We start from the raw sequence: 25,540 nt of genomic DNA on the forward strand, positions 1-25,540 counted from the left end.
TTCTCCCTCTGCTTCTCCTGGCTTTCTTCTCATTTTTTTCATCACACATGTTTCTTCTAAGTAATCTCTTGTATCTCTAGCCCTGTCTGGCATCTCCCTTTTGGAAGCCCTGGACTAATATGCCAGGGCATAGAGAGCCTTTGTGCACATTATAAAAAGTCTTCCCTATCCTCACTGCTCTTGTGGATATATCCCCACAGACACTAGGCGTGGAAAGCAGATGAAACTAAAATAAATTGAAGGTGTCCCTTCCTCTTGGTATACCAGGCCCATACTAGAGTGTATGGTTTGGCAAGCTGAAAATGGGCTGAATTTCAGTCCAATTTCATCCCCTTGGGCAATAAGAACCTGTTACAATTTTAGGCAAAACCTGACACTTAACACCTACCAAATAGAGATTCCCTGGTATAAGACTCAGGAAAGTACATTTTAACAGGCATGGCAGGTAATTCTACTACACATTAATATTTGAGAACCACTGGGTATGCTGGACAAATTTATGTAGATTGTCCTAAACAGAGAGGAAGTGAAGATTTTTATGCCTAGCAGGCTGATGGGAAGCAATGCCTATGAGTTGATGTACCTTTGCATGGCATGGTTGTGTGGTGTATCAGCTGGACACTAGGCAATGTTTCTGGTGCTTCAGAAGGGTTCTGATGTGGATGAATTTAGTAAGAAGAAAGTTCCTGAACACTTAACTGGAACATGACTTCCTTCAGAAAAGCCTGTAGCACTGGGCAGCTGGTGGAAAGCCAGTACTATTCATAGGGAGATTTTGTACACTAACTTAAAGCCACTTTGACTAATCAGCAGTTAGGTTATTTTGGTAAAAAGGTGTGGCCTCCAGTGGTTACAGGTCAACAGGAAACTTAGCTCCTAAATTGTACCATCAAGTATGTTGCAATGAAAGAAAATTCTGTAAACTTCTTATCTACCAGGCACTAAAATTCATATTATTTCTTCTTAAAATTCTCAAAGAGCTCCACTCTATGCCTTCAGGCCATCTGTTAATGGCAACAAAGTTCTAACACAGGGTACTCCTCAAAGTGGACACAGAACAAAGTTCAAGAATTTTTTAAAGTACAAGAATAAGAAGCACCCAACAAAGTAATATTTGCAATGTCTGATTTCAATAAAAATTTACTAGGCATAAATAATGAGGGAAAAAACCAGTTAATTGAAACCAACCCAAAGATCACTATGTGATATTATTGGTAGACAAAGATTTAGAAATAGTTACTATAACTGTATTCTATATATTCAAGAAGGTAGAGAAATAAGCAAGTTAAAGAAGATATAAACAAAACCAAATTGAACTTCTACCAATGAAAATACAGCATCTGAAATAAAAATACAAGATATAGAATTAACAGCAGTTTAAAGACTGAGAAATAAAAGATTAGTGAACTTAAAGACAAGCAATATTAACTATACAAAATGAAGCATGGAGAGAAAAGAGACTGAAAGATAATGAGCAGAGCATCAGTGAGTTGTGGGACAACTTCTAACATTTTAATATATGTATAACTGGAATCTCTGAAAAGGAGGAAGGGAGAAAATGTATTTGAAAAAAATGTGGTCAAAATTTCCAAATTTGATGAAAACTATAAACCCACAGATCCAAGAGCTCAAAGAATACCTAGCACAAACAATATGAAGAAAACTACACACTATAATAAAATACCTTAGAACCAGTGATAAAAAGTAAATTAAAAGCAGCCAAAGGGAAAAAGGATTTATTATGCTGAGAGGAACAAAGATAACAATGACAACAGATCTTGTTAGAAACAATGTAAGTAAAAAGACAGTGAAACAACATCCTTAAAGTACCAAAACCAAAAATTTGTCAACTTAAAATTCTATATCCAACAACAATGTTTTTCAAAAACAAAGGCAAAATAAGGACTTTTTCAGACATACGAAAGACGTAAGAATTTATCACTAGATATCCTGCACTACAAGAAATGTTAAAGAAAATTGGTCAGGAAGAAAGAAAATAATACCAGATGTAAATCTGTATCCACATAAAAGAATTAAGAATGTTGGACATCGTCATTATGTGATTAAATGTAAAATATATTTTTTCAATATTTTAAATCATTTAAAGGATGGTTCGTTTGTTTAAGGAAAAATTGGTAACAATATAATGTGGGGCTTCTAACATATATAGAAGTAAAATACATAACAACAATAGCACCAAGGATAGGAGTGTAGAAGTAGAAGTATATTGTTGTAAGATTCTTGTGCATAGAGTGGTGTAATATCACTTAAAGGTAGACTGTGTTAAGTTAAAGATTTATTCCATAAACCTTAAAGGAAACATTTAAAAAGTTGCCAAAAATAAAAAGTGTAGCTAGTAAGCCAACAAAGGAGATAAAAGAGGATCATAAAAAAGAATTAATTAATACAAAAGAAGACAAACGGAGAGGGCAAAAGGAACAAAGAACAGATGGAACAAACAGAAAATAAATAGTAAGATGATGGATGTAAACCTAACATATTGAATATAAATGGTCTAAACAACCTTAATTAAAAGACATGGGCTGTCGTATTAGTTGAAAGGGCAATAACTAACTATATGTTGCATACAAGAGACCCTAACTATACGCTGCCTACAAAATTGTATATTTTAAATATACAATTATGTTAAAGGTAAAGGGAGAAAAAAAGCACACTAACATTAGTCAAAAGAAAGCTGAAGTAGCTCATATTAATATTAGATGAAGTAGATTTCAAGTTAACATATTTTTACCAGAGATAAAGAAGTTCATTTCATAATGTTAATGGAATCAATTCATCAATAGAACATAAACCATAAATACGTATTGACCTAATAAGAGATTTTCAAAGTACGTGAAACAAAAACTCATTGAACTGCAAGGAGAAATAGGTAAATATACAGTTACAGTAGAGATTTCAGTACCTCTCTCAATAACCAATAGAACAAGCAGTCTTAAAATTAAGAATATTGAATCATATTTCCCTTAAAAGTAAAAATAAATAATTATTAAGTATAGAAAAGACTTGAACAGCATTATTAATCAATTTGACCTAATTGACATTTACAGAATACTCCATCTAACAGTGGCAGAATACACCTATTTTTCAAGAGCACATGAAACAGTTGCAAAGATAGGAGATATTGTAGGTCATAAAACAAGTCTTAATAAATTTAAATGGATTCAAATAATATATGTGTCCTGTCCATAATATAATTAAATGATACATTTCCTTCTAAGCATGGTATTAGCTTAATCTCACAAATTTGATATCTTAATTTGCATTCACTGAATAAAAGAAACATATTTGGAAACAATAGCAGGAATATATCTTAAAAATTATTCTATTTGGAAGTAAAATATTATACTTAAAAGTAACTGATTTCAAAGAAAAAATCAAGATGGAAATTAAAAATTATTTTGAACTGAATAAAATTGAAACACAATGTATCAACATTTATGAGATGCATTTAAAGCAATGCTTAGAAGGAAATTTATTGCACTAAATAAGTATCATATGAGAAAAGAAGAAAGTTTTAAAATAATGACCCAAACTTACAACTTAAGGTAAAGAAGTTAGAAAAATAATAGCAAATGAAACCCAAGCAAGCACAAGATAGGAGGTATAAAGTGCAGTGGCCAACGAAATAAAAATTAGAAAAGCAGTAGAGTAAATAAACGAAACCAAAAGCTGGTCAATGAAATGGATGAATTTACAGCCAGACTAATCAGAAAAAAAAGAAAGATGAAAATTACCAATCACAGAAATGAGAGAAGAGACATCACTACAAATCTTGTAGACATTAAAGGGATAATAAATGAATATTATGAACAAGTTTATGCCAATAAATTTGAGAATGTAGATAAAAATGGACAAATTTATTGAAAGGAAAAAACTAGGAAAGCTCACTCAAAGGAAATAGATAACCTCAATGTTCTTATATCCAAGAAATTGAATTTAAAATTAAAATCCTTTACACAAACAAAATTCCATGCCAAATGGCTTTGTTTGTGAATACTATCTCACATGTAAGGAAGAAATTATATCAGTCTTACAAAAACTCTTCTAGGTAATTGAAGAAGAGGAAATATATCTCAGTTCACTCAATATAGGGAGCATTATTATCCTGATTCCAAAACCAAATACATAACAAGAAGACTATATACCAACATCCCCAATGAGTACAGATACAACATTTTAAGCAACATTATAGCAACCTGACCCTAGCAATATACAAAACTGATAAATACATCATAGTCAGTGCAGTAAGGTTAAAAAATGATATAAAATGAATGCAGATTAGAAATAAATAAATAAAATTGTCTTTATTCACAGGCAACATTATTGTCTATGGAGAAAATTCCAAAGTATCTCCAGAAAGTTATTAGAACTAACACATCAATTTAGTAATTTCTCAGTATATGAGGTCAATATACAAAATCAACTCTATTTCCATAAAGTAGCAATTAACAATTAGAGATTGAAATTTCAAAAAACTGTTAGAAGTAGTACCAAAAGTCATGAAGAACTTAGGTGCGAATCTGATAAAAATTCTGCAAAATTTGTAAGCTGAAATTTATAGAACAGTGATAAACAAAATAAAAGAAGCCCTAAGTAAATGGAGAGCTACACTGTCATTATGAATAAGAGAATCAATATTTTTAGGTGTCAGTTCTCCCTAAATGCATCTATAGATTTAATGAAATTCCAATTAAAATCTTATGAGGACTTTTTTTGTTGTTAGAAATTGACAAATTGATCCTAAACTTGAATGGAAAAGCAAAGGTACTAGAATAAACAAAATAATTTTGAAAAAGGTCAAGTTGGACTTACACTACTTCATTTTAAGGCTTACCGTAACATTATAGTAATCAAGACAGTGTGGTATTCATGGAAGGATAGACATATAGATCAGTGGAACAGAGAGTCCAGAAATAGACCTGTACATAGACAATGAATTAATTTTCTACAATGGTCCAAAGGCAATTTGATGAGGAGAGGATCATCTTTCCAAGAAATGTTGCTGGAGCTTTTGAAATTATCTATATGCAAAGAAATGAATCTTGATCCATACTTCAAACAATATACAGGAACTAACTTGGAATAGATGATAGATCTAAATGTAAAGCCTAAAACTACAAAGTTTTGGGAAGAAAATATAGAAAAAAATCTTCGTGATATAAGGTTGGTCAAAGATTTCTTGATATGATACATGAAGCAGTATCTATAAAGGCATGATATATTTAAACCTCATCAAAATTAAGAATGTTTTCTCTTCAAAAGGCAATGTTACGAGACTTGAAAGACAAGACACAGACTGGGAAGAAGTATTTACGAAGCACACATCTAATATCTTAAATACTTAAAGAACTCTCAAAACTCAGTAATAAGAATACAAACAACCCGAAAAATATATGAATAGCAAATAAGCACATGAAAAATGCAAATTAAAATGGGTTACAATGCAAGTCCACTATACATCCATTAGAATGGCTAAAAAAATCTGATTATAGCAATTGCTAGCAAGGATGCCAAACAACTGGAATCCTCATACATTGCTGATAGAAATGAAAAATAATGTAGATACTTTGGAAAACAGTTTGGCAGTTTCTAATAAAGTTGAACATATTTTTACTCTACAATCCAGGACAACCACTCCCAGGTATTTACCAAAATGAAATGAAAACTTACATTCACCCCAAAACCTGTGTGTGAACGTCCATAGTGGCTTTGTTTTTAATTGCCCCACACTGGAAACAAGCTCAGATGTCTTTCAGTTAGTGAATAGCTTAAGAAACTGGGTCTAGCCACAGAATGGAGTACTGTAAAAGATTATAAAGGAATGAAACTTGATACAGGTAATGACATGGCTGAATCTCGTATTCATTGTGCCAAGTGAAAGAAACGAGACTCAAAAAGGTACATACTGGGTACATACTGAATGATTCCAATAATATGACATAAAGGCAAAATTATAGGCACAGAAAACAGGTTAGTATTTTCCAGGGATTGAGAGTTGAGGGGGGGCTTGGCAACACAGAATTTGGGGGGGATATGAAACTGTTCCCTATCTTAATTGTGGTGGTTGCCACACAACTCTTCAGGTTTGTCAAAGCTTGAATAGCTGTATACTTAAAAGGTTGAGTTTTACTGTATGTAAATTATGATAATAAATTTAAAAAAATCCATTAGCACTGATCATGTGTCTCAAAAACCAGTGTGGAAAAGGCAATTAATGTCCAAAAAATGATTAATTAAATTCCACTTCTATTTAGACCTTACAAACATCCTTTTCTATAGTTTGTTCTCACTGGAAAGGAAAACAGATTCAGACACTAGATTCATAAATGTCTATTTTTAAACACATGGTAAGTTATATAATTTCCTACTTTCAATCGAGAAATCTTTCAATTTGAATGTTTTAATATAGTTGCAAAAAAATAAATGTTCAGGAGGCAGTTCTTCAGGTTCAAATAGCCATCTAGCAAAGCACTGCTGATCACCTTCCAGAAGCCAGATCTTGGTCTATAAGGTTTTCCTTTTCTTTTCTTTTTGAGGCAGAGTCTCGCTCTGTCACTCAGGCTGGAGTGCAGTGACGTGATCTTGGCTCACTGCAACTTCCGCCTCCCGGGTTTCAGCAATTCTTGTGCCTCAGCCTCCTGAGTAGCTTGGATTACAGGCACCCACCACCATGCCCTGCTAATTTTTGTATTTTTTGTAGATCTGAAATTTCACCATGTTGGCCAGGGTGATCTCAAACTCCTGACCTCAAGAGATCCGCTCTCCTTGGCCTCCCAAAGTGCTGGGATTACCGGCTCAAGCCACCTCGCCTGGCCCCTTTAAAGGTTTCTTGACTCCCTTTTTTTTTTTCCTTTTTGTGCTGCCCTTGCTTTATTGTTGTTGCTGTTATTTTAGCAATCTAGACCCTGGGTAGCATGCCAAGCACATTACGTGTACTATCTCAGTATTTAATCCTCACAATAGCCCTATGAAGTTGTTATCACCATTTTATCTAAGAGGAAACTGAAGCCTAGCAAGGTTTGGTAACAAGGTCACAGCCACTAGGATCAGAGATAATGATTCCCATTCAGCTCTGGCTTGTAATTTTGCTTCTCTGTATGGACTACTTATAATATTTTGCATAGCTTTTACATTCATTTAATTATTCATTCAACATTTGTTGAATGCTTACTATTATCTTCAAAACTGGCAATAATTTCTCTTTGTGTTTTCACAAGAAAGTAAAATAAAATTTAGCCAGGACAGGAAGGAGTATGCCTGTCTCTTGCTGCGGTCAGGAAGAGGCTGGTGGGGCCGACTTTAGTGCTTATTTCTGAAGAAGTGCCCCAACACATCCTTCTCTTTGAAACAAGTGCTCTGCCATCCATCCACAGTTCTTCATGTGTCTGCCTGTAGCTGTGCAAAGGGTGAAGGCATATGCTGGCTGGAAATTGCTATCTCCTGGGGACTTTCTTGAGCCACAACATCAAATATTCTGCAATGGATGTGAGGTTTTCTCTATAGGAGCTGCTTCACCCTGGCCCAGCCTTCTTGCCTAGTGGCTTGTGACCCCATGGATGAAAGGCCAAGGTGAATACTTATTGATATGGCCTGAAAGTTTGTGTCTCCCTAAATTCATATGTTGAAGCCCCTAACCTCCAATGAGATAGTATTTGCAGGTAGGGCCTTTGGGAGGTTCAGATGAAACCATTAGGGTGGACTCTCTGTGATGGGATCAGTATCCTTATAAAAAGAAGGAAAACTGGAGCACTAGAGTGCCCTCTCCCTCCCTTTCTCTCACTCAACAAACATCTGTTGTTTCAGCCACTCAGTCTATAGTATTTTGTTGTAGCAAACTGTAGCTGAGTAAGAGATCACTTTCCTTATGCTCCTCAAAGACAGGCCTTTGCTGTGGCCTGAGACATCGGCATGATCCACTGGGTCCATCCATAGAAAGGCAGACAATCATGAGAAAAAAAAATACACATATGGGACCGTAAGCTACACAAAGAAATGAGATGTACAGAAATGTCCTTACCAAAGTGCTGAAATTATGTAGGGAATTAGTTATCAGCTCAATGAGAGAATTTATTGAGCATGTACTATTGCCAACCACTTTTCATGTATGTTCTCATTCTCACAACTAAATGAGGAAGGTATCATCATCATCTTCATCAGTCAGATTATAGGTAAGAATACTGAAGTGAGGTAATTTGCCCAAGATTACATGGTCATTAAGAGTTGGAACTGGCATTGCAATCAGGCCTAACTGAAGAATTTGAGTCCTTAAGTCTGAAGGCAGAGTATAACAGGCCAGCACTTTAGAATATAAAATCAAGTCAATAAACAGTCCCTGAAATAAAGAGGGCCACTGATGATCTGAGAAACACAAAAGACAGAAATGCTAGCCAATATGTTCTGGAGGCTGACCATCTACCAGGCACATCCTAAGTACTTTCCACATACTAGCTCACCTAATCCTCAGTGCAATCTTTGGAAGGTAGGTGTATTAGCATCATCATTTCTATTTTATAGATGAGGAAGACAGTACCAAAGAATAGGGTTACCAGGTGAAATATAGGATACTAAGTTAGATTTAAATTTCAGATAGGCAATGAATATTGTTTTAGCATAAGTACATTCCAAATATTGTTTGCAGATTCGTTGTTTATCCGAAATTCAAATAGAAGTGGGTGCCCTGTATTATTATTTGCTAAATCTGGCAATGCTGCAGAGGGAGTAAGTCTCAGAACTGAAATAGAATAAAGCTGGGAATGGAAGCCAGGAAATCTGACTCTGGAGTCTGCGATCTTACTGTAAAACCATACTGCCTCTCAGAAGGGAGCTCAGGTGTCATGGAACCAACCCCAGGCAGAGCAGGCACCCAGCTAATGGTGGAAGCAAGAATTCCAGGGGTGGTCTAGTTAGAGGAAGGCTACTTTCCTAGAAGTTGAGCCTGCAACACAACCAGGTATTTTGGAAAGCAGGAGAGAGTAATGAGTTAGAACTGGGGTCTGCAGTGAGACAGTCCCTGTTTCCTGGTGTGGCTCCACACTTATTAGCCGGTTCTCTTTGGGCAGGCTGCAAAACTCCTCAAAGTCTCAGTGTCCTCACCTGGGGTCACAGGTACAACTGTTTTTCCTCCTCTGCTCCCATGTCAATTTCCCTCATTAGTCTGTGAGCTCCTTGGGGATAGGGACCTATCATACATGTGATTAGGGGTCGGGCCTATTATATATCTGATTGTGTGCAGCATATAGTAGGTGCTTAATAAATGCTTGATTTTTATGAGCTGGCCAATGCTGGAAGGAACTTGGAAGAAAAGGTAGCAGGAATGTAGGGGTATGAGGAATCATTTTATGGCCTAGATAGACTGTTTTAACAATTTATGAAAACAGCTCATTTGGTTATTAAATAAAAATTTTAAGGAAACAGTGTAATTTATTTCCTGCTTTTCAAATCATTTTCTATCATCTCAGGGCCCCATTAGAAAAAGCTATGGTAAAATTGACATTCTTAGCAATGATGCTTGAAAGAGATATTATAGAATTTGCTACAAGGGCACGTTTCCGATGCATTGTGAGGCTCAAGAAGCTGATAAGACTATTCTAGGTCATTATCACATTTCCTTGGGTCACCACTACTCTGGTGGTCTCTTGCATCCTGACTTTCCTAATGCAGGAGGCTTTACCATTATAAACCATCAGCAAATCAACAGCTGGTCTGTTTCTTTAAAGGAAGATAATGCACTTCCTGCCCCACAAGAGACCAGGGACTTCTCTGTAACTTTATCTCCTAAGACACTCTAGAGGTGCCTATTCCACGTCACCACCTTTGTTTAAAAGCTTGGTGCACAGTGCTAGGCAGAAAATCCGTTCCAGTCTTCCGTTTAAAGCTCTTGTTGGATTTGTCTGCCTGGGAAACTGAAGTAAAATATGTTCTTTAAGTGAACTCAGCATTATTTGTCACTCAAAGCAAAAAAGGAAATGCCTAAAAGGATGGTTTCAAATCCCTGTGGTCTATTATTTGTAACCTGGATAGTGAATGGCAAGAAATATGCAGTGAGAAAGAAAAAGAGGCCTGGAAATGCAAATAACATGATATAAAAAATAAATTTAGAAAATTCGATGACATTGACTTAAAAAAGAAAAATCAAGACTATTTCTTTTTGAAATAGTCAGATTGTTTTGTCCACAATTGAGTTTGGGTGTAACTCCTTTGCACATGTTCGTTTTCCATCACTTTGAGTTGTTACACAAATCCGTTAACGTTCATGGCAGAATAAAAAAAAAGTAGGATGTTCAAATTAAAAAATCAATTTCATCCCAAATAGAATATCGGCTGTTCAGACATGATTAAGTTCCAAAGTAGAAATGTATTTTTGTGAGGAAAGATCTCCATGTGCACATTTGGTAGTGTAATTTTTAATTAGGGAGAAGCAGGTTACATCCAGGTAGAAACACCTTCCTTATTTTTTTTCCCTAGGTGAGAATTCATGCTTTGTTCTTAATTTTAGAAGATGATGGTAATTTTTTTCATTGTGTTTCTTTACATTCTCCAAGTTTTCAGCATTGACCATAGGGTGATTTCCCAATTTGAGTAAGATACATTTTTGAAATAACCCAGAAGTGTTGCATATGCATGTATTTGTCAGTGCATTAAAAAGGAAGTGGATGTTCCATTTGCTTTGGAAACAAGGCCATTCTGGAGCTTGGGAATGTGCTTCCTCAGAAAGAAGGATAGACCCATGTCAGCAGCTCCAAAATGGCCTTATCCTTACGGAAATGTAAAGTGATAGTCAAGGTCTTGCTTGTCATCACCACAAAATGTGAGAGGTAAAATATACTGCCAAGTAGAGGATTTATCTTTTTCCCTAGCCAAAGGAAGGAAGCCTTTCGAGACATCTAGTGTGTTTGGAAGATGAAGATAAAGGGGAGTACCATTTTGCCCCAGTGAAAGGACAGTAGAAATAATGTCCAGGCCCCAGTTTTCATGTTTCGCTGCTCTGGCTTTAAGACCTGTCTGAAGGAAATGTTTGAGCATTCAAATAATGCTTTTGGACTCTTTTTTTTTTTTTTTTTGAGAGAGGGTCTCACTCTGTCACCCAGGCTGGAGTACAGTGGCATGATCTTAGCTCACTGCAACCTCTGCCTCCCGAGCAATTCTCTAGCCTCAGCCTCCCAAGTAGCTAGGATTACAGGTGCTGCATGCCACCATGCCCAGCTACCCTTTTGGACTCTTTTGATTGTAGATGTGAACCTTGCCACATTTGCCTGCACATAGCACAGTATGACGGCATAAACCTGCTAAAAGATCTTGACTCCTCTTTGCCTACTCATGCTCTAAGAGTTACCCTCTGTTAAGGATTTAGAGAAGGAGTGTCATTTTATTCATCTTTCATTATCAGAGGTCAATTTTGACTGTGAGTCACTGATTCATTTATCCATTAAACATTTATAAAGGTCCTTCTTTTTGTCATAGACTTTGCCAAGTCTTATCACCTAGGTTAATGTTTTAAAATCTCAGCTACAGTTTTGTAAAGTAGGACTTTTAGCTCCCATTTGACAGATGAGGAGAATGAGGAGTAGGCAGAAAGTCATTTGCCCCAACCAGTGAGCGGTGGAACGAAGTTCTAGCTGCTGGCCCAGTGTTCTTTTGCCCTCCTGGCTGTTCATTATGTTGGACATGCTGACTTTTGTTCTGCATCTTGGACAAAGCCATTCCTTGTTTTCAATGTGTCTGATGAATAACTTAGCATCAGATTTGTTTTTATGGGTTAGAAAGAGAAAAGCAAATCTAAACATTCTTTCTATTGTATCAAAATGTCTATAAGACCTAGACATGATCATGACCACATTTGGCACAAAAAAAGTTCTTAAAATCTGGAAGTTTGAGTTAATTGCTTTAAAAGACACTGCGTTTGATTAACATTGAGTTAATTGCTTTAAAAGACACCTGATTCTTATTTGCTAAACTCTTAGAAATATGCTGTGCCAACATGCTGAGTTAAACTGAGTATAGAGGAGTTAACAGAGAGAAGCGGCAGGACCTCTTTTTTTTTTTTTGAGACGGAGTCTCGCTCTGTCGCCCAGGCTGGAGTGCAGTGGCACGATCTCCGCTCACTTCAAGCTCCGGCCCCCGGGTTCAGGCCATTCTCCTGCCTCCGTCTCCTGAGTAGCTGGGACTACCAGCGCCCATCAACATGCCCGGCTAATTTTTTGTATTTTTAGTAGAGACGGGGTTTCACCGTGTTAGCCAGGATGGTCTTGATCTCCTGACCTCGTGATCCGCCCGCCTCGTCCTCCCAAAGTGCCGGGATTACAGGCGTGAGCCTCCACGCCCGGCCATCGGCAGGATCTCTTGAACCCCAAACCTTGACCTTTCCAGGGCAAGAAGTCTAATCCAGGCATTTCCTGGGAAGGCAGAAAGGACCTGCCAATCAAAAAATACATTACCAACACATTTTGAGGCTCTCCTTTTTGAACAGGTTTGCTCTAGGCAGTAGAACAGAGCAGAAAGAGGTAGGCTTTGGTGCCAGGCAGCTTTGAACTTGAACTTGCTTTATCACTTACCAGTCCAAAGGAAACTGGCAAAAGATAATTTTAAAATCTGATTTCTCATAGGCAAAATGGGGATAAAAATGTCTAACTCAAAGATTTGTTTTAAAAATTACATTAAGTAATATAGGCTGAGTACCTCTGTGGTACCTAATGTCAGCAATATTGAGTAAATAGAAGCGTTTATTCATTTAATTGTTAGTTAAAAACACAAACAAACAAAAAACCCAAAAGACATTATGCATACAGTATGGATTCAACTATTTACAAGTTATATGGAAAAAAAAAGCCAAGACTGAAACATGCCAAAATATTTAAGGTTTCCTATATGCGACAGAATATAAACTGATGTTTTTTGTTTCTTTATACCTTTCTAAACTTTACAAGCTGTATATAATTTCCTTGTATTACTTTAATCAGAACAAAAACAAAGCAAAAGAGAACGAATCTCTCCTTTTATGTGGATCCTAAGGAGATGTTGTCATTACATCTAAAAAGATGGGGAATGAACTGCAAATTCATAAATTAAAATACCTGATTTTTTCCTACCAAAAAAAGAAGACTTGACATAATTTCCACAGGTAGCAAGGACTCAGTCACTATTTGAGTGTTAGTATCTATACTAAGGATAAAAGTTCAATTTCAGCTATCAAATGCTATGCTTGATTGCAGAAGTCTAATTATACCATTGATTCAGACTTTGCTAGTAGTTTTTCCTACAGTAAAACCTGGTCAGAATTAATTTTTATGTATATGTGTATCTGCATATCTACACAATTAACTTTACACTGTTTCTTTACCCTGATGTGTCTTAAGTCTACCATTTTAAAGTTTGATATTCCATCCTAAGACAAATTTTTAGAATATTTAATAATTATTTTGGTTGCCAAACAATAACTACAGTCTTTAAGACATTGCAACAAAACTTCTTCTTAAAGAAAATTGTATTTGGGGGTCATAATAGCCCAGGTTTTAACTTCCTTTCTTTTGCAAATATCTTTTAAAATAAAAATGGATATCCTTTCAATTGTCCCTTTTTCTGGCTCACAGAGGAATTATCTTAAAGAGAGATCTCTATCAGCAGTAAAGCAGATTGCTTTGTGAAAGCTAACAGGGCAAGAAAGATTTTCTACATGTAGACTAACAGAAATTTCTATAAATGCATGTTAATATTCTTCTTTTTATTGGGCTTCCTTCATCTCAATTTTCTGTGAAATGAGACACAAAGAAGCAAGTCTCAAAGTCCAACCGTTGTGCCACTTACCTATACAGTCTGGGCCCCAGTGGCCAGGACAACACCGAGGTTGGAGATAGTCCTTCCTACAAATATGGCGGCATCCAGGGAGAGACAGAGAGTATGTTCTGACCTCAAAGGTGTACCTTGGAGGGTAAAGAGAGGACATTAGACCACAATAAAAGCAATGCAGTTACTCAGGTGGTAGAATTGCCTTAGCTTTCAATTTAGGTCTTAATACTTATCTATCATTAAAAATATCTAGATGGAACACATTTGGCTTTCTAGGTAGCATAAAACTTAATTATGATTATTTTTAATTGTGAGAAATGGATGAAAAAATCAGAGAACAATGAACATACAGGGGAAATATCTAAAGTACTATCAGAAGTGAAGTTAGTAGATGAAATAAATATTAAGGCCTAGGCACGTGCTAGAGGTGTGCTTAAAACTTATCACTGAGTGTCCTAGCAGTCAATGCAGCAAGGGAGAGATCATGAGTTAACAAAATGCACAGCATGTGTGGATTTAAAGCAAACCCATTGCTCAGGTTTAGCATACTTATTGGAGACACTGCAGATGAAGAAATGCCTGTGGCAGAGGCAGTATAATGCAGCAAGGAACATTTCACACAATATCCTAGTAGGAGATAAAATGATGAGTTCCTTAGAAGAGTTTCTAGTGCTGGCTGAGATACAGTTCTGGAATAACAGTTCTATGGAGGTTAAACACTATTGTCTATTTAAAGAGATCTTTGCGGGCATGGCTTATTCTAGGATTAGACTTAGTGTATCTAGAGACAATCCTTCATAAATGTTGTTTCTTTCCATTTCTTTGAACTGGGCTGTTGTTAAGAATAACGTGATGATAAGTTCAAGGTTGTCCTTCCCAACCCGTTGTTGAAATATAGCTGATTAACAGCACAGTCACAACTTTATGAACAGTCAAGTTGGGGATAGAGTTGACTTTTTTTGAATGGTTGAGAATAGTGGCAGGGACACCTCTTCACGAACATTGGCAGAAGGAGAGTCCAAGGGCAGAACCACATATCCTTTCAGGAACTAATTTTGAAAGAATACAAGTGGCCAATAGATATATAAAAAAGTGCTCAACATCACTAAACACCAAAGAAAGGCAAATCAAAACCACAATGAGATACATCCACATAGCTATTAGGATGGTTATTTATAAAAAGCACACAAACAAAAGGCAACAAGTGTTGGAAAGGATGTGGAGAAAAGGGAACACCTGTACACTGTCGGTGACAATGTAAATTGGTATAACTGCTGTAGAAAAAAGTATGGAGGTCCTTCAAAAATTAAAAATAAAACCACCGTATGATCCATTAATTCTACTTCTTGTTATATATCCAAAAAAATTGAAATTATGATCTTTTTTTTTTTTTTTTTTTTTTTTTTTTTTTTTTTTGAGACGGAGTCTTGCTCTGTCGCCCAGTCTGGAGTGCAGTGGCCGGATCTCAGCTCACTGCAAGCTCCGCCTCCCGGGTTCACGCCATTCTCCTGCCTCAGCCTCCCGAGTAGCTGGGACCACAGGCGCCCACCACCTCGCCCGGCTAGTTTTTTGTATTTTTAGTAGAGACGGGGTTTCACCGTGTTAGCCAGGATGGTCTCGATCTCCTGACCTCGTGATCCGCCCGTCTCGGCCTCCCAAAGTGCTGGGATTACAGGCTTGAGCCACCGCGCCCGGCCTGAAATTATGATCTTAAAGAGATCTCTTCACTCTCATGTTCACTGCAGCATTATTCACAATAGCCAAGACATGGAAGCAACATAAACATCCATCAATGGATGAATGGATAAAGAAAATGTGGTATATACATACACTGAAATATTACTCAGCCCTTAACAAGAAGGAAATCTTGTAACTTGTGACAACATGAATGAACCTAGAGGATATCATGCTAAGTGAAATAAGCTAGATACAGAAGAACAAATACTATATGATCCCACTTAAATGAGGAATATAAATAGAGTGGAATGGTGGTTGTTAAGGGTTGGAAGGATGAGAAAATGGGAAGGTATTGTTTGAAGGGTACAAAGTTTTGGTTATGAAAGATGAAAACATTCTAGAGATTTAGTGCCTAAACTATAATGTGATATATGCTTAAACATTGCAAAGAGAGGAGATCTTATGTTAAGTGTTCTCATCACAAAAAAGAGGGGGGAGAAAACTTTTGAAGATGATGGATATATTTATAACAGTGATTGTGGTGTTGGTTTCATGGATTGTACTTATCTTCAAATTCATCAAGTTGTGTACATCAAGAATGTCCAGGTTTTTGTATGTCAGTAATATCTCAATAAAGTGATTTTTAAACAGAACCAAAGAACATAAAACAAAAGAACCAATCCTGAGTTTGTTCTAGCATAGATTAATGACAAACCAAAGTCTTTAAATCTAAAACATTTCTGAATGCAAAAATTTTATCCTATGTGTGTATGTGTGTGTGTGTTTCTGTGTTTGTGTGTTGGGATATAACCAAATGTCCACCTTGGCAATGAACAAAAAAGTAGCCAGTACAAAAAAGTTTTCAGCTTTAGTAATTGAGTGTTAACTGATGAATATGCTTACTATTTTTTTTCTTTTTTTTTTTTCCAGAAAGAATCAGGAGCAATCAAGGTGTTGCAAGTCCTGATTATGCAGAGACATTAATCATGTACCACATGAACTCCAATCATCATATTCGAATCTAACCTCCAAAAGGAGGAACAGGTAAAAATTATCCCATCTGATGATACCCACTGCTTACTAATTCTAGGTTAGTTAATGCTGGGAAACTTTTATTTAAAATGATGATTTTGATTTTAGATACAGTGTGGTCACATTAAGCAAACGTGAATTTAAAATAGTGTGATATAATAGTGTTAAGGTTTCATTTCATGCAAAAAAAAAAAAAAAAAAAATCCTTCAACCCGGAATTAAAAGCGAACTCATTGACTACTATCTGATTCTAAATAAACAGGCTGAGCAAATACAAATTGCATTTGCAGTTGAGCCCCGTGGCTGCACCCATTAGCTAGTGAGCAGAACCACTTGCTATCCTTTGCCAGAATTAGCCTTGAATTATCAGAGTTTTGAATCCCAAGAGGTCTTCAAGAATGCAAAGTTTACATAAAATGCAACCATGCTGTAATTCATTTTTCCCCTTCTTCGAGTTCTAATTAGTATCAAGGTCTATAGCTAATGATATAACTACCAGACTCAAGGCTTTTAACACGTTCAAGACTTGAATTCTTTCCAAATTAAAGAAAACCCAGATTTTCAAAATACAGGCAAGATGAAAAGAGAATGTTTATGTGCAATACAAGATAAGTCAATTTTGTGTTAAAATGTGAATGAATAACAATATATATTTTATTTGTTTTACTTTTTGAGATACAGTTTCACTCTGTCACCCAGGCTGGAGTACAGTGGCTCGATCTCGGCTCACTGTAACTTCCTCCTCCTGGGTTCAAGTGATTCTCATGCCTCAAGCTCCTGACTAGCTGGGATTACAGGCATGCACCACCACACCTGGCTAATTTTTGTATTTTTAGTAGAGATAGGGTTTCACCATGTTGGACAGGCTGGTCTCGAACTCCTGATCTCAAGTCATCCTCCCACCTCGGCCTCCCAGAGTGCAGGGATTACAGGCATGAGCCACCATGCCCAGTCAACAATATATATTTTGGACTCAAGTTGATAAATTGTGAATTACCTAAGTTTGGGCTTATTGTCTTAGAGCAAGAGAAAAGTCATAGAAATGCTTTGCAGTTTTTGAGACAGGGAGTTTCAAGTTGGATTCACAGTTCCAGCACATTTGTTTTCTCATGAGTACCTGCAATCTCGAACTCCTACAGAGCCATTGGTAATCTTGGTGTAACCATCTGGGCACTTGACTCTAAGGTTGAGAGCGCAGGATTGGCACTCGGTCCTAATCGTGAGAAGAGACTTCCTATCACATCTTCTTGCCTGTGTAAATATAAAAAAAGAAGAACATTAATTCCTGATTCCTGTTATCAGAGTCTTGCAAAACATCTAGCATGGCCAATCTTCTCCACTGGAATGTCTCCAATTATCTCAAATGAAACGTCAGGGATGGTGATAAGGTTGATTGGTAATGACTGGTTTGCTCCTTTCAATCTTATCTGGAAAGAGTATTGAGATCAATAAGCAATGTCTGCCATGGCTGTAGGTGAAAGAAGAGCCACTGTTTGCACTATACATTTGCCATACCTGAGTTAGAGTCTGAAGTCGAGCAAGGTAAGATAATGTTATTACCCACATTTATTCAAGTGGGGAACCTGAAATATATTGCAGAATACACTCTCCAGTGAAAAATTCTTAAAGCAGGTTATTCAAGGTCAATTGGTCATAGATCAGCAGATCTCAAGATCACAGGAATGTCTGCTCTAGAGCCAGCATTGTGCCAGTGCCGAGGAGGATACAGTTACTGTTTTAAAGATATTTGCAATCTTTAGATTACAACCCAACTGAAAAGTAGGCTCCTGGAGAGCAGGGATCTTTCTCTGCTTTGTCCACTGTTGTACCTAAGCCCTAAAATAGTATCTGATGCATAGCAATGCTCAGTGAATACTTGTTGATTAAATGAATGAATTGGGGAAATCAGACAGATATGCTAGAAACAGTTATTTAGCAGCATAAGGTGGTGGAGATATAACTGCTAAATTGAATGATCCAGACCCAATTTGGCACTGTCTTTAGGATCCCCTGTTGCTCATAATGCCAAGGCTGATCCTGCCCAAGAGATGCCTCCCTTTCCTCAACTTTTCTTCATTTCCCCATCAAGCTTAAGATGGAGCAGCTTTGTGCAACTATGAGAGACTAAATTTGGGAATTAGAAGACCTAAGTTTGGAGTCAAACTCTATATCTTGCTAAGTGTACAATCTTGAATGAATTGCTTACCCTTTGCCATCACCTATAAAGAGGAGATATTAATAACCACTCGTTAGGTTATTGAGACCTTTGAATGATGACGGTCATTTAAGCAGGTGCAAATTTCCTGGCAAAAATATCTGAAGTATCACAGGTGGTGAATGCTGGCTCCTGTAACTCTTCACCTACCTTTGTGCCTGTTTCCTCTCCTAACTGGCATGTTCTCTCCCCTTCACTGGGCTACCTAAACCATGTCCTTCAAGGCCGTGTTTCACACCACCTCTTTCACAAAACCACACTCATTTTTCTTCCTTTTCTCAGCTTCTACTCTTCCTGTGGCTGGCCCAGTGGAGCACATTTTGTTGGTCTTTGCACTCCATTAAAACCCCCTTCTTGGGCAGGATCGTGTCTCATGCTTCTGTGTTATCCCACAGCTCATCCACGGGCCCAGCAATAGGCTAGGCATGGTGGAAATGTCACCACTGCTTCTAAGTTTATTGAAATATATAAAGTCTGCATAAAAAGAAACTTTACATCTTCAGAACAATTATTGGTTATGCATCCTTTCAAAGATATCATCTTATTTGATCTTCACTACTCTGAAGATAAGTAGGGCAGGTATCATCATCCTCATTTTAGCTGGAAGAAAACTGAGGTGAGGTGTGTTGCAGTGACTTGCCCAAGGTCTCCCTGTGAGCTACTGGTCTTGTGATTCCTTGATTAGCCCTTTCTCTTTCCTGCACCTGAGTGGAATATAGAACACTGAAATCTCTGTTTTCACCAGGAGCTTTCATTTGGTGATCATCATGAACCAAACTAGCACTAGAAGGTTCTTTATTGAGTAATAATAAAAGCTGCAGGTAGATATAGTTTGAATTAACCTTCTTTAATTGTCATGACACCGCCACATATTTTTTAAAGCAGGCTTTTCTTTACATGAGGGTTTCCATATTTGGATAAGTATGTGGGGTTACATTACTTTGTCTTTTCTTTCTTTGTGGGCTAGATTTAAAACCCTCTTCTTAAGAAACCTCTTGACCTTCAAATTGCCCTTTTCAAATGAAAAGGCTCAGTCTCTCTCTCATACAGTATTTACAGACTTGTCCTCTCTGAAAAGTAAACTCAGCTTGTTTAAATCAGTTAAAGTCTGATTTTTGCATGAATGCAAACACTTGGTGATGATGATGATGGTGATTAAGAAGATAATGATGGTGACGATAATTACTACCATTTGTGGAGCACTGTCGGGGGCAAGACTGAAGCTTGAAGAGATTAAAAAAACGTGCTCAGGGTCAAACAGCTGTGGAGGATCTGACTAATCCTCAGACCTATTTGTTTAACAGAAAAATGAGATCCACAGTTCAAACTCAACCCTACCAAATTTCAAAGCCATTAGGCCATCTTCCCATATTTTCATGAAAACATTATCAGAGCATGCAGCCAACTGTAATAAAATTGGTTTTGATAAAAATTTGCCAGGTACAGGTGCAGAATCATGGTTAAGATTCATTCTTGACGGATCAGAAATCATATGCTGTCTCACTGACAGCTGGCCTCACTCTGCGATGACACCTTGGTGAGCTTGCTTGAGGGTTCCGTCTACTGATGTACTTCACAGGACCACTGGTAAGACCTCCCTGGGAACTTTGACTACAACTCGGTGGAAGGCAGAAGAGATGAAAGAGTGGAGGCCTGATGATTTTGGAAATATTTCTGATACTTGTGTTCCTTAGTGAGATATCCACCCTGGAATTCCCCAGACCATCTCTCCACAGCCATAGTTATTTTCTACAGTCAGGAAGATGGGATGGTAGATATTCACCATAATGAGACTATTAGAACAAATGAAAAACAGGATGCCAACATCTGCACTGGAAAGAGGCTCGTTAGTGCTAAAATGAGAGATCCCAACAACAGCGGGGCACTTTAGCACAGGAGAGCAGCAAGCGGGTTAGTGCACCTTCAGAAAGACCGTGCGTTACAATCAGGACTTAGGCTCCGCAAACACTCTCTGTATTTTATAAAGTCCAGATTTCACCCTTTACCCATGACAATAGAGGCAAACAAGCTTTTGAACACATCATGACAATTAACAAATGAAAAAAATATGGAAGTCTCCTCTTACCTGCCCTGTGGTTTCAGCTGGGGAGCAGAAATTTTGTACAACCAATCCAAGACAAAAGATTACTAAATGTTGTAGCATGATGAGGAAATATTTGCTCCTTCTCTGTGCCAAGCACCTCTCAGGCTGACTTAGCTATTTTAACTTAGTTTGATAAACTCCCAGTGAATTCTTTCTCATTTCAGTGTTTACTTTTAAATCCCTTCCTTTCCTTTTTCCTAGATCGAACCAGGAGATAGGTGAGACCTGCTTTCAGAAAGGAAAAATAGCAAACCCAGGAGTCTTGGTGAAATTGGCCACTGTAAATGGTCTATATATCCTGGCTGAATGACAGGATATCCTGCAGGGGCTGAGGCACAGGCTTGGCCCGGGATTTTTGTGCCTGCGAAACTCTCAGAACGGTCCTGCCTCTCCTCTCCTCTCCTCTGCCCCCACCTCTAGTCCTGCCTACTGCTGCCCTGTGGCCCTCCCAGCGTTTCCACAACCACACCATGGAACACTGCAGGCCTTTTGGTGCCAATGCAAAGGTTCAAGCTTGCTGTCCAGCAGGGTTGGTGGAGTGCCCACAAGTGGGCATAGTCCCAGGTGTGAAATGAATGTTGCAGAAACCTTGCAGGAGGTGGTGGCTTCACCCTGGGTAAACTCCACTCCAAGAAAAGTCTCCTTGCAGATGCTGACAGGTGGGTTTTGACTCATTCTTTCTTCTTTTCCATGCCACTTCAGTAACAAGTGACTGAGCCTGTAGGTTCAGTCTTACCCTTTAAGGTCCAGATCTAAAGCTACCCCTTTCAGGAAGCCTTCTTGCGCTGCCCCTCCACAGGACAGCCTGAAGATGCTCTCACAATTTTGCACATAATGCCATGAAAGCCGTGGTCACATCTGTCTGTCTGTCTCCCATGCCCAGCTGTGAATGCCTTGAGGACAGAAGAATATAGCCTCATCTTCTTTGTACCCCTTGATGCCTAGAGCAGAGAGCCTGCACTTGAAAATAATGAAAATGGTTAAGAATAGTAGCCATCACTTTTTGAAAACTTACTGCATGCTAGTCACTACTCTAGGCCTCTCCATGGATTTAGTTGTTTAATTCTCACAGTGCTTGGTGGAACAGGATTATTCTCCTCATTTTACAGAGGAGGAAACTGAGGCAGAGAGGTTAAGGAATTTATCCAAGGCCACACAGCTAATGGGTGGTAAATCTAGTATTCAAACTGTGTGACTCTAGAGCCAATACTGTCAATCACTGCCCTCTGCTGCTGAAACAATCAATATTTAATGAATACATAAGTAATAGATGGTGTTCCCAGTCCTATTGGAAACCATGACGGAAAAGTGTCAGACCCAGCACCAGGAAGGATAAAGTCTGGACTTATCAACAAAACAGGGCATGTCTCATGACACTAAATTAAATGAGAGATTCATGCACTTACAGATACTAATTTTGGTTCACTGATCCTTTTTTCTCTACAAAGTTTCTCTCTCTCTCCCCCACTCCTTTCAACTTTTGAAACAATATTTGTAATGACCAATAATCTAGGAAACTTTTCCAACATAGACAGGCCCCTCAGAGGCCAGCCCAGAAACCTGGGTGGGGAGCTTAAAAAAATGCCCAATGCTTAGCTCCACTCCAGAATAACCGAATCAGAATGCCTGGGAGTGGAGCACAGGAGAATTTTCCAAAGCTTCCTGGGTGATTTCACTTGCATTGGACCGTTGCTTGAGGAGAAATTGATTGTGATTGTATGAAGCCAGTGAGATTTTGATATTTATCTGTTACAGTAGCTGTGTTACCTTAAAAAATATACCAGGGACATAAGTTGGATGCTTCTTTCTGATTCTTTCTTTCTAAAGGATGTAGATAAAAATCTGGGGTTTGAAACAGGCTGGATTCTAGGTGAAATAATAAAATGAGCCCATACTAGCATTTCCTAAATAGTGTTTTACTAAACACAGTTTGGTTATGGAAAGTGCTGTAGGCATAGTGGGGAAGAATTCTCTTACCAGATAATTTGGGAAACCCTGTCTCTGATGTCCCTTTCTCATGGACTGGCCATGCTTGTTAGTCCACTGAAAGTTCTGAGAAGTCCTTTAAAACAGTGCAACCAAATGAAACAAAAAACAGTTCAACTCTGCTTAAGGCGGCATTTCCCAAGCTTTTGAGAGTAAGGGATGCTTTCTGTTTTTGCAAATTTATATTGGCAACCTCCAGATTCTGTGTTCTATCAGTATCTCTAAGGGAAATATCATGTTAGACTTTAGCAGGTAGATTATTTCATTTTTCAATTGCTAGAAGGAAAGGTTAGCCTGCCAGTGGCCACAGAGACCTGTGCATAGAGTTTATCAATTAATTGCATTAAAAAATGGCTATAATGCACATGGCATTCTTTAGAAATTGTTTGAATAGGTGTGTTAATTAATTTTGTTTCTGTTAGGCTCTTTTGATTGCTATAAACAGGGATTCTTCACGTTATTTTAAATCCCTATCCCCTCTCCCTAAAATGTGCCTGCAATTGACAAGTAAAGTGCTTAGACTGGTACTTAGCATATGGTAGGTATTCAGTTACCCTTAACTATTACTCTACAGTTAAAATATGCAAATGTAACAGACAGTAGCTACAGAGACCTCTACCATGAGCCCACTGTAGCTCTGAAGTAGGTCTGGATTTTCCCCTGTCCTGAGTTGTCTCAGCTTTGCTGATCCATATGTCCTGTGCTGGGTGAAATGTCACTTTCTTTATTGTGGTCTATATTCCTTTTGCAGATTGTTGTAATTTCTGTCTCATTTCAAGTGGTTTTTAATCAGCAATATTCCATGGGCAGTGTGATCCCTCCAGTTTCCTTCTTGTGCTGTGGACAGTCACGTAAGACTGGGTGCGGCTGTCCTCTCCCCAGGACTGCTGTTTGCTCTTTCACTGCCTCCTCCTCCCGCCTTCCTTGATCAGCACTCACCTCCTTTGCCCCTGCGATCTGTCCTCAGTGGCGACAATGTGAGAGGTTATAGTTTCCTCTTGGGTGAGAGGAGGAATTTTCTGATTGGAATCTGAAGAGACTTTTCCCGTATTGGAAAAGGAAAAAATGGGGAATTGTTGGAAAGTTCCTGGGTAACAAAGTGGAATATCCTCTGTGGTTGTAGGAGTCTGTTACTTGTTAGTGTTTCACTGCTCTTTTCTTTATGTCATGCTTGTCACTGAGTTTTTCGTCCTTGATCACTTTGGGTAATAACATGGTTCATGTGTGCTTTGAGAAGGATTCGAGAAAGAGGAGTCATCACCTTCATCATCATCATTATCATCATCACCATCACGTCATGGCAGACTCACACGTAGCTTTCATCATGTGCCCAGCACTATTCTGATCTTTAACTGATAACTTATTTAATCTTTCACATAAATTTCACCGAATCTTCATATTGATTTAATAAATTTAAATTTTAACACATTGAATATTCACCATAAGCCTAATGCATAAGTATTCCTATTATTTATAATTTGCAGATGAGAAGACTGAGGCAGAGAAAGGATGAGTAACCAATGACATAAGTATTACTATTATTCCCATTTTTCAGGTGAGAAGACTGAGACAGAAAGACCATGAGTAACTTGTCCGAGGTCACAAAGCTAGGAAATGGTGAGTAAGGATTTGAATCCAGGCAATGTGCATCCAGAGGTTGATGCTGACACATCCACTTGACTTGCTTTGGTCTTTCGTGAACCTTGAACAAGGTCTTCCCAAACCTTGTGAGATGGCCAATGGGGTTAGAGTTTATTCTTATGAAGCAGAACAAGCTTAACTGTTTATATCGTATCTTTTTTTTTTTTTTTTTTTTTTTTGAGACTGAGTCTTGCTCTGTCGCCCAGGCTGGAGTGCAGTGGCTGGATCTCAGCTCACTGCAAGCTCCGCCTCCCGGGTTTACGCCATTCTCCTGCCTCAGCCTCCGGAGCAGCTGGGACTACAGGCGCCCGCCACCTCGCCCGGCTAGTTTTTTGTATTTTTAGTAGAGACGGGGTTTCACCATGTTAGCCAGGATGGTCTCGATCTCCTGACCTCGTGATCCGCCCGTCTCGGCCTCCCAAAGTGCTGGGATTACAGGCTTGAGCCACCGCGCCCGGCCGTATCTTTTATTTGTAGGAGAAAAAAGACTAGAGATTGCAAATCTGAGGTCAATTTTCTGGTTAAAAAACTTTTTAAAAAAATTCTTTTGGCAGCTTTTGACAAACTGAAGAAGAAAAAGATCTCAAAACAGCAGCTAGGTATAGATCTTTCTTGAATAGCTATCTAGATAATTGAAAAAATTGCTTCATAGTTTCAACAGATCCAACAACTCCTAGAATTTTTCCAACAGAAAGTGGTGCTTTGGGAAGTGACACTTTTAGAAAAGAGATAACAATAGTAAGTCCCTAAACACTTTCATTAGGAGAAATCAGTGAGAACTGTTTGGAAATGCTTCCATGGACCCCTCCATGACTAATGGGGACGTTGATAAAATTGATTCTGGCCAAGGTGGAGCAAACAGAACTAACAAAACAAGCTTTCAAAGTATCTGTTTATGATTTCAAGTAGTTAAAAAAATGCTCTCCCAGTGGGAGAGAGAGATGTTTCTGCCATAGCCTGTGGATTTCTTGCTGAGTAGGCACTTTTAACGAAATCCAGTTTTATTCTACAAATAGCTTGGTGTTAGATTCAGCTGAGCATTCCTTTTGTCTACTCATTGGACAGAATTCTTGGCACCTGAA

General features: G+C 38.1%; 1 protein-coding gene and 1 non-coding gene across 3 annotated transcripts in view; both read right to left on the bottom strand.

Moving 5' to 3' along the window:
- The window catches only part of STAB2 (stabilin 2), a 168,906-nt gene extending 147,782 nt beyond the window's left edge, over window positions 1–21,124 (bottom strand). Inside the window, exons 1-3 of one of the 2 annotated variants that reach the window (XM_033220865.1) lie at window positions 20,814–21,115; window positions 17,630–17,763; window positions 13,822–13,937 (exon numbers count right to left, since the gene is read on the bottom strand). In XM_033220865.1, the coding sequence (XP_033076756.1) occupies window positions 13,822–13,937; window positions 17,630–17,763; window positions 20,814–20,891 (328 nt within the window). In that variant the 5' untranslated portion in view covers window positions 20,892–21,115. Of the gene's footprint in view, window positions 1–13,821; window positions 13,938–17,629; window positions 17,764–20,813 lie in introns of both variants that reach the window. The other variant, XM_033220866.1, reaches the window with a different exon arrangement.
- On the bottom strand, window positions 16,416–16,547 carry LOC117091213. Its single transcript, XR_004440321.1, has one exon. It is a non-coding gene; the product is annotated as a U8 small nucleolar RNA (small nucleolar RNA).
- Window positions 21,125–25,540: the final 4,416 nt, after the last annotated feature.

Source organism: Trachypithecus francoisi, unplaced genomic scaffold (assembly GCF_009764315.1).
Source record: "Trachypithecus francoisi isolate TF-2019V2 unplaced genomic scaffold, Tfra_2.0 Lachesis_group11, whole genome shotgun sequence".
NCBI classification, from domain to species: domain Eukaryota; kingdom Metazoa; phylum Chordata; class Mammalia; order Primates; family Cercopithecidae; genus Trachypithecus; species Trachypithecus francoisi.